The 10,309-nt window shown below is 34.3% G+C and overlaps 1 protein-coding gene across 1 annotated transcript in view; it reads left to right on the plus strand.

The window, feature by feature from the left end:
- The window catches only part of LOC100638669 (PH and SEC7 domain-containing protein 3-like), a 19,334-nt gene that overhangs the window by 3,460 nt on the left and 5,565 nt on the right, over positions 1-10,309 (plus strand). The window contains exons 3-8 of the mRNA XM_020000974.1: positions 3,092-3,158; positions 3,207-3,260; positions 5,157-5,384; positions 5,432-5,500; positions 5,551-5,742; positions 8,551-8,603. Of these exons, the coding sequence (XP_019856533.1) occupies positions 3,092-3,158; positions 3,207-3,260; positions 5,157-5,384; positions 5,432-5,500; positions 5,551-5,742; positions 8,551-8,603 (663 nt within the window). The remainder of the gene's footprint in view (positions 1-3,091; positions 3,159-3,206; positions 3,261-5,156; positions 5,385-5,431; positions 5,501-5,550; positions 5,743-8,550; positions 8,604-10,309) is intronic.

Below are 10,309 nucleotides of genomic sequence, written 5' to 3' on the forward strand. Positions count from 1 at the left end.
GCACCCCAGCGCTAGGCTACGGCTATGGTTAGCTGGGTTCAGATATTTGTATATCTCCCAAAAACACACACACACACTGAAGGGATGAATGCTTTACCCTCGCTTCCAGCCTTCCACGCCTATGCGTGGGCTTGGGTAATAAATTAATAATGAAAATGATAATGAGTGTTAACTACAAGCATACACCTCCTGTAGTGCATATTGCCAGTACAATTAATTTATCCAAATTAATTGACAATTACATGTACACTACAGTCGGGTGGAGTCAAGTGCTTAAGTGAGGTGCTTGTACTGTACTAACTCATACATGCATGCACTTAATACCTTTGTACTCATTTTTTGTTGTAATAGCCTGTACTGCATTTACATGTATGGTATTTGATCAGTTGAATGTATACGTGTTTATTTCTTACTGAGAAAAGTCACTGAATGTAAAATAAAAAATGCCATAAGTAGATTCAAACACTCAACCCTTGGTTCTCAAGTCTGTACACAAACATTTAAGCTCCTGTGACAATCTAAATGCGGAAACAGTTGTACTGGAGACAATATGCATACATGTATTTGACACCTAGTGGTTTTCATCTGCCACGTTTTATGTCTGAGTAATGCAGAGTTCCGTTGGCTGGCATGCCAAGTAGAGCTGCTTTGCCAAAAATATGTTTTGTTGTGTGGGACTCAGCCAATGAGAGGCTTAAAACACCTATTCTTCAATACAGCAACTAGCATGATATTTTGAAGACTTGACATGTCTGTCAGAGTTGGAACAATCAGTTTTTTACTCTACATGCATGTCACAGCCCAATGAGGAAAAGCAGACAAAGATTTTTGCACTATACATGTACTACAATGTGGGCTTCCTTAACTTTTTTTGACTAGAATAGTTTTTAACTTCAAATTGTAGTAACAAAATTATCCAGGAGAGCACTTGCTGTTTTACATATAACATGGTGGCCAATTATTATGCATGTACATTGGCAGATGGCGTAATTGAGATACACCGTATATTCATATTCATTGCAAAGTTAATGATATTCACAAGCTGTTACTTCTCACTTCAAGGGGTTTATACACATAGTTGCAGAATATTAGTGATAGGTGTTTCTTTCAGCAGAGTGTTTATTCAAGCAAATCGGTATAAGATCTCAAACTGGCTTTATGAAGAAAGTCTGCATGCAACTTGTAGCACCTTCTAAATATATCTAAGGAGCTTTTTACAATGTAGAAAGTCTCAACTGTATGTGTAGTTGTGTTAGCATTTCAAACCACACCTACAATTATTGCTAAGTCTTCCCTTTCACCTTACCTCTGGTTATTATCAGTTGAGAAATAAGCCATGCAGCTAATATTAGTAGCTGAATTTATTCGTTGTTGTGTCAAAAGGTGTAGGAGTTACATCTGGTCAAAAGCTGATTATTAATAATGTTAGAACCTTTTGAGAGGGAGAGAGAGTTACAACAATCTGAAAAAAGAGACCAGGTAGTGGCTAGAATGTCACTTGCTACTGGAGTAAGTGAGTCCACTGTCAAATGAGTCACAAAGGAGTATAGAGCTAAAGGAGAGTTTAAGAGTCCAGAGAAGAGATACATGTACATGTCTGTGAAAGACAGAGTACGTGTTTATCCAGATGACTTCAACTGAGATGCTATCAGAAGAATCATTCATGATTTTGATTTAAACAGTTACTACCCTACACTGGAATCTGTTCTACGGAAAGCAAGGTCAACTGGTATATTTGACAGTGGACGACCAACTCTTAGTAAATAAAGTCAAGGTCGACTGCTAGGAGAAGGCCAGACTGTTAAAGGAAGAGATGGAAGAGATTATAATAACTCTGGATGGTCCTGACAGTATAGTCGGTTCAAGTTGAGTTGTCACAGGAAGTAAATCAATTTTTGCTGGCTGGACCTTTTTCTGTTATAAAGTTGACAAAGACCTTGGATACGGAAGGTATCAACCTAGATTGAGGATGATGAAGAATAACTAAAACCAAGAAGGCTGTAGACAGATGTAGCAGTATGTTTCCAGTAGCAAGGTCTGCTAGTTGAATACCAGCTTTTCTAGAGGACCTTATCTGTTTGCTTTTATTTTATAAATAAAAAAAACATTAATAGTAATGAAATGCAAATGATATTCATGAGTGTAATGTAGCCTACACGTAATGACTCATCATGGCGGCTCCCTTTGAACTAGAGTGGAAGAACCCATTCAGAACCTTCCAGAGTACCTAGAGACTCAAAAATTGGTACAGATTTTCGGAAGAACCTGTTTTGCAAGTATACTAAATTTCAGGTTGCTAGCAATAGTGATTAAAAAGTTATAAGGGCTGGTACTTGGGCAACTCAACTTGAACCGACTATAGTCATGATGAAGACGAAGTTGCTGGTGACTGCAGTGGTGAGGAGGATTTGGAAGATGATGAGTATGTGAGACTCCTTCACCGAGAGGAACAGTTATTGACACAGATGATGTTCTTAGAACAAAGGGAACAATAGACTCAGTGATAGCTACTCTTTCTGTCATTTTGTCAAGCCGCTCTCTGCTACTACTTCTACATAATGCCTTGCAATTAACTAATTGATTATAACCCTTTACTTTATGCATATAACCATATTTTAATTTGCTATATCAGCGCGATGCATGCAAATAAATTGGTGACCAATAGTACATGTACCGGTACATGTATATAAAACAGGCTGATAAGCCAATATCTAGTATACCAATTTGTTGATAGGTGCATCTCTGGATTTTTATACGTCCACGACCATATGTACTTGCATTTCCATATTTCAAAATGGTGACATAGTACCTCTGTACAGTCAAGTTACTGAACTAAAATTTGCAAAGTGATTTTTTTTCCTAAATTTTTGAGATGAGGTATGTATTAATTTTTGAGGGTACATGTATATAATATTGAATGGATTGACATATTAGATATGTTGTACATGCACTCTGAGTTTTTCTTAGATAGCAGCTAGTCATCAACATGATTGAAAAATTCAATATGCTACAAAATTTATACCTACATGTACAGTACATGTATGTATAATGTACATGTATGTACATTTGTTGCTTTTTTTCTGTTTTGTAGGTCAGTATTGGAGATCAATTGTTGTTTTTAAACAATGAGGATCTGTCTACTTTGGACTCAAAAGAATGTAATTTTATATTGCCATCTACTTAATGTTTTAATTTTTTATTGACAGTGGTTACGAAAATTAGAGGGGCTCCTTCTCCTTCAACTTTTACTTTTTCTGATAGTGAGTAAGATCCACTTTATTTTCATGTACATGTAGATAGTCTATATGTACATGTACTTTTGCATGCACATAATTTGTTGCCCTTTCTTTACACATGCACATAGCCAACAGTAGTAGTAGCAAACGCAGTCAACAGCACACAATAGCTCGACAATAAATTGAGCAAAGAACGTCCTTAACAGGCTTCTAAAAGCAAAGCATGCCAGTACTGATGAACTTTGACAGTACAAACAGCCAAGAGTTGGAGCCTGAAATTTTTGGACTACTTTTTGAGTACTCATTGCTCTATCAAATGTGACTGGGCTGGGCCACAGTACCTCTTTGGCACAATGCAGCCAAGAGTAGTAAATATCTTTAGCTATATAATTTTAATGCGCTACTTATTTTTTATTGCACTGTACTGTGTTGTAGCACTGTACATTGTAGCTTTTACACTTTCAAATAATGTGATTTCATGCTTGTATTACAATGTACTGTACATGCACTGTATGTGGAATGATTTTTCTTAAAATTGTAATTATAGACTTTGTTTAATTTGAATCTAGAAATTTTCATTTATGGAGATACATGCACTGTACATATATTACATGGCACATACATGTAACTAATGATGTAACCCCAGCAAACATGTAATTGTAGATGTACCTGTAAGAATGTCAGTTCACATTAGTGTTCATTCTTGAGAAGAAGTGGCTAGAGCTTTATTAAATTTTAATGGGTTTTTTTAAGTTTTTAGACTGCATGTATACAAGAATGAAGGAATTTAAAATGTTAAGTTTTTTACATGTACTGTATTGTATTTTCTGAAACAAATGCCTAGGCATTTATAGCTTAACAGAAGAACAAATCATGAATAATAAAATAACAAATCATGAATAATAAAATAACAAATGCAAACTCTCAAATTTAAACCCATGAGCTTTAGATTTCTTGATTGCTGATAAACAGTTACACTATTTGGACTACCCTAAGCATTGCAGCACATGATATTGTATAAAATATGCATATTTGTAGTTGTAATAATGTATACATGTACATCTATGTGTTATTTGAATTGGGCCCTTTTTGAGGAAATACGGTGACTAAAATTATGTAGAAAAAACCACTGAAGCTTTTTCACAACTGATTAAACCATTACTACATGTACATGTAGATATTTACATGTGCTACACCTGTCAATTTCTGCAGCAGATGTGCTTCATTGTTCTCTTGTCTGTCAACTCTCATTTTAGTTCTAGCCACTGTACTCTTGCTTTGTTTGTTTGCCACACCTCCTAAATTTGTTCTGTGGATGCATAATGTGCAAATGAATTTTCTTAATGCATAAAGTGTTATGCCAGATGATGGGTGAATCATATACTAGTGTATGTGCCCTTGTCAGTGACAATCTGTTTAAAAGTACTACTATTCCTGCTACAACCACCAACTTATTACTCATATTTGCTGTTAAGACTATGTCAATGAGAGCACCATTGTGTAGTAGGTGGACTAGTTCATGATGATAATAGAGGGTATAAATAATGTATTTTAAAGGTTTTTGTAAGGCTTCTTGATTCTGTATACAGAACCCAGGAAAGTAAGAGTTGTACTTAATGTGTAGTACATGTACATGTATGCGAAATTTGTGTTGTGAGAAATTTTTATGGCCCAAAAATTTTGCAAATTTATCCAAAAATCTATGTCGTGGTTTCAATTTTTAATATTTTCTGCCTTAAATGGTCATGTTAAACTGTATTAAATCATTGTTGCGGATTTTATTTTTGTAAATTTTGACTATATATTGCAAAATTCAGAAAACTTTTGGGAAGAGAAAGATTCTAACTATATGGTAGTTTTTGCTATTTCATAAAAAAAGTTATGCTAGGGACAAAAAAGTTCATAATTTTTTATCTGCAGATGAAGAATTACGTGAGAAAGTTCGTCATGTGTTGCGAAAGCAAGAGGAAAAAAGACGAAGAGATAAATTGTCTTCATCTAACTCTGAAACATCCATCAAGTCATCTGAACGTTCTCCTTCTCACCTCCAGACACACATTTCTAAGCGAACAATAGGCCATTCTCCTTCTTTGTCAGCTACAAAAGAGCTTGAAATTGAAACAAGTGTTAACATTGGTCAAAGTGGAGGTATTGTATATGTGCTGATTAAAACATAATTTTATGCACTTTTATAGAAATAGTGAAGATTAGAGGTGGTAAAATCATCAACACTACATCAGATGTACATGAAACCGATAGTTTAAGTTAGGTCTACAATCTATATTCTTATAAAACTATTCCTCATTTTGTTTAGATGATCCTATTCAGTCAACTGAAGACAAAAGTTTAAAAAGTTCATGTAGTTCCGGATCAGTGATAGATGATAATAATATGCCATTAAATTCTGAGATCAAACCTATTCATGTTGCAAAAACTTCATCAAGTACTGAAGGTTCCCCCAATGTTAAGAATACCGGTGCTTCAGCATTAGTGGATACCAAACAAAGTGAGTGTCTTTAAGTTGTAAATGTACATGTATGTGCTTGTACATGTATAGAGAGAGATATTTTTACATGTGCAATGTACATTGTATGTGCTTCTTCTGATTGTATGTGTTGTCTTGAGCGATGTTTTCTTGTTATTCATACAAAAATAGGTGTACTGTACATGTATGCACACATTTATTGTTTAATGATAGTAAAATACCTGAGGTTTAGTTGGTTTATTTATGCTTCATGTCTGCCCTCATTTGACGTAAAATAACAATATTTAAATTAAGGTACAACCTTAGCTGATCTGTGCTTAGGTGAAACGGAGTGCAGAGAGCTCAAATGTACTTTTATTATTATGCTGCTATTGCTATACGTGTATATTAACAATCATGGATGCTACACAATGTTCAGTGTATGTACATGTACATTAGTGTTGTTGTAGTACCATAATTTTATATAGTTCTAGTACTAGTTCTAGAACTGGAGTTTGATAAAATTTAGTTCTAGTACTAGTTCTGGAACTTGAGTTTGATAAAGTTTAGTTCTAGTACTAGTTCCGGAACTAGAGTTTGATAAAGTTTAGTTCTAGTACTAGTTCCGGAACTAGAGTTTGATAAAGTTTAGTTCTAGTACTAGTTCCGGAACTATAGTTTGATAAAGTTAGTTCTAGTACTAGTTCTAGAACTAGATTTCAATAAATTTTAGCTATTGTTCTAGTTCTAGAGCTAAGTTATAGTTCTTGTACTTGTTCTAGCAATAGAGTTTAATAAGCTTAGTTCTAATTGGAAATAATTTCTAAATACTACTTCTTTTTGCTTCTGCTGTGATGCTTTAACTGCTTAGCTTTGAACTGAACAAGTATTCAAAGGTCTATTCATATACTTATGCATTATAATGTATGTCTAAGTAACAAATTCATACATTATTTGTTATTCAGTCTTTGTTATGTACTAAAATATTTCACTGACAAATTAGTACCTTCTTTGTCAAGTAATATTGTTCTACAATTCTAGTTCCAGACTAGTTCTAGTACCACAAGAGAATGTACTTTTAGTTCCAGATTAGTTCTAGTACTGAGACTCTGGCAAAGTTTAGTTCCAGTTCAGTTCTAGTACTACAAGTGTTGTATAAGCTAGTTCTAGTTTAGTTCTGGTTCTTACATTGGTTGTAAAAATAGTACTAGTTCTAGTTCTTGGAACTAGAACTATGAAAAAAAGGCAGTACTAGAATTGATTTAGTTCTAGTACCAAGGAACTACAACAACACTAATGTACATGTACTTGTACAGCCGAAGTATCCTCTCCAGTTCATAGGCTTACAGTTACCTGCATCATCTTACATCTTAGATACTGTTTTGTTTAGCATATTGCAAACAATAGGGACACCACAATACAATAGTTTGTCCTTGTATGATATAGAATTCAATTAAATACCGTAGGCCGGGTTCTGATTGCATATCTAATAGATTGCGAATTTGAAAAAATAACTAGTTTGCGTTTCCAACAATTGTGAGATGCTAGCCTAGCTAGCCACACTCACAAGTTAAGTGATTGTCTTGTTTCTCTCCTTTGCCATCTAAAGCTACTGCCACAGCTTGGTTAACTTCCTTCAAGATGTTAGGTGGCATTGGGACTTGACTAGATAAGGTAATTTGGGCTGAAAATAGCACAGGATACCACTCATGATGCTGTAAAATGAAACACGTGTAGAGAAAATGATTGATAGGCATGGCGCTTATTAATTATTATAGGTGTGGCATTTATCAATTATTATTAATTACGATTCTTTTCATTGCGAGATGTATTCCAGACTCACAATTTGCAATCAAAACCCAGCCTACGGTAACAGTAGAGCAGATCATTCTGTACAGCTTCGTGTTCTCTCCTCTCTGCAAAGGCAAGAACATTTTTCATCATTGAGAAACGCTGCATATGAAAGACCTTGACATTCAATACTTTAAGGGTTCATAGACATTTCATTTTTCTTGGTAGTATTTTCTGTATGCTTTGTTTTAGTACCGACACCTTTATCCCCCTATTTCTTACAATCAGTAATTATTTTTCAATTGTAGTGTTAAATGACTGAAATTAAGGCTTACTCTTGTCTGAAAAATTTTTCATCTGATAGCACAATAAGCAAAGAACACATTTAAGAGTAAGAGGGGTATATTTTTGTCCCTAACTGTGGCCTGCATGGTCTCTGATGTATGCAAACGCATAGCTATTGGCTTAGCACTATCACAGAACTACGTGCAGCTGGAAGTTGATTTTTATCTTGATATGAGTACTTTGTGTTATACACACGTAACCAATTTGTTATAGTTGTAATGGCCAACCTTGCACTATAATATTTTTAGGCATTGTAGTAATAGACAATTTACTTAGCCTCTTTTCTGACACTACTTTGAATCTATTTGATGAAAACAGTCTCTCCCTTGGTCATTTAAGGTACACTGTATGCTAACTAGTATGCATGGGTGAGAGAGCTACATTGTAGATGGAGGCAAGCAGGGTGTGGTATCCTTGCACATAGTTTTGTAATTATCCAACATATATACTCTATAGGTCCCATGTTTTTGGGGTCTAAAATTTCTGTGATTGTGCTGAAAATTAGATATTGGTCTATTAAATTTTTTTGAATTAACCAACAGTTGTTGCTATTACAATGGCAAGCAGTAGTTTTTCATAATAAAATTTTTTTGAAATTTTAAACATTGAAAATTTAGGATCTATACAGTAATTATTTGTTTTGACACTTGTGCATGCATGTATGCAGTTTTTGCTGTACTATGGCTGGTCTCTGTTAATCTATTTACATTGTAGGTGTTTTTGATACAAAGGTGGAGTCAGAAGATAGTACATCTTGTCAAAAAAATGTAAGTTGGAAACTGTTCTTTTATTGTCATTATGTGAATTTTACTATTGATTTTGTAACAATGCATTACATTTCGCAAAGTCAAGATGCCCTTTAAAATGCTCAATTTCATAATTGTAATTGAATTAATCAATATATATAGTAGCAATCAGTAAGGGATTATGTTTCTATAGGGACAGAGTATTTCAAATCAGTAGTACATTTACTTGTACATGTAAATGCATCCTTACCTTTATGCGTAAAATGTGTGCACACAAATATTTGTACCATATGAATGTCGTCTTGATGTTATCTTAACTAATAAAAGATGAAAATTTTGGACATGATGCAAACAGTAGCAAGAGTACAAAATACCAGGAGCCCTTAAAGAGGCAGTGCTATTTCATGCTATTGAAATCTATTTCAATCCCACTAGCCCAAAAAATCGAAGTGGGTATGTCTAATTGACTTACATTAATGTTCATTGAAAGTGGTTTCATTTGGCCAAGGTATCTGAAGATATACTGTATTTTCAGATATTTTCACATTGCTAAATTTTTGCAAATCTTGCGTTTGTAAGGTGTCACGAAATAAAATTTTTGAGAATAGCTTGCAAACTCAACGACGTGGCAATAAAGATGCAGAATTTCACGATTTTTATTTTCACGACAGAGCAAAAAAAAACCCTAAATCCGCAAAAAAATTTGGCTGCTCAGAAATTTTCCAGTATTATGGTATTTCCCAAGTTTTTACAAACTTTTGTGTAAACAAGAAGAGAATGTCGGTGGGTCTTAAGATAATAACTGTGAAACTCATATTCGATACATTTCTATAATATACCTCATACATGAGGAAGAGATGCATTTACAACATTTGATATTAATATTGTCAACGTTTCTTAAGTTTATATCTTACATTATATTCTACGGAGCAGTACATTTTGTGTTCTTGACACCTATTAGGGTTTTCATGTTATATGACATGTGCCCTACCTGCACTTTATTTGTACATGTTCTGTGTACATTGTACCACTACCATTTAGATGTATGGGTGAATTTTATGGAGTCTAATTAGGTATGTTTTGAGTACTGTACATGTGTAGTTTTTTGGATTTAATATAATAATTATACATGTACAGTATACATTATATCCCAGTTGAGTTTGGGACAAGAAAAACTGGAATAACTTTTTATAGGAATGTGGGATAAGGATGAAACTTTCACAGGTTCTTAGTCGCCAAAGTCCATCAAAATCTGTGAAACCTTGGATCTCTCAGCCCTTGGGAACCCTGAGAACCGGGTTCTCCCTATAAACCCAATGGCATACCAAAGCTAACCGCAATGACGTTTCATGATGTCATAGTTTATATAAGCACATGTAGTCGAGTGCCCAAACTGATAATTCTTCTTTTAAAAATCTAATAGAGCAAGATTTTCTGATAATGATGGCCTTTATGAAAACTAGCCGACTCCAGCAGCTATTATACTGCTTATCAGCAGCAGAAGACTGTTTTAAGAGTGAAACAACACAGCCGCCATTCCTCTATGAATATCATTATAATACGTCATTTTGTGACGTAGCTACATTTTTCAAATTTCACGCAGCTGCTTCCACTTCCGTCCCAAACTGAACTGGGACAAGTAAATAAAAAACATTAAAAATGGAAAAGTAGTAGGATTAAATTGTAAAAAAGTAAAGAAACTAGAGGGTACTTGCAAAGTGGTGTGA

This window comes from Amphimedon queenslandica, unplaced genomic scaffold (genome assembly GCF_000090795.2).
Source record: "Amphimedon queenslandica unplaced genomic scaffold, v1.1 AMPQUscaffold_13515, whole genome shotgun sequence".
Classification (NCBI taxonomy): domain Eukaryota; kingdom Metazoa; phylum Porifera; class Demospongiae; order Haplosclerida; family Niphatidae; genus Amphimedon; species Amphimedon queenslandica.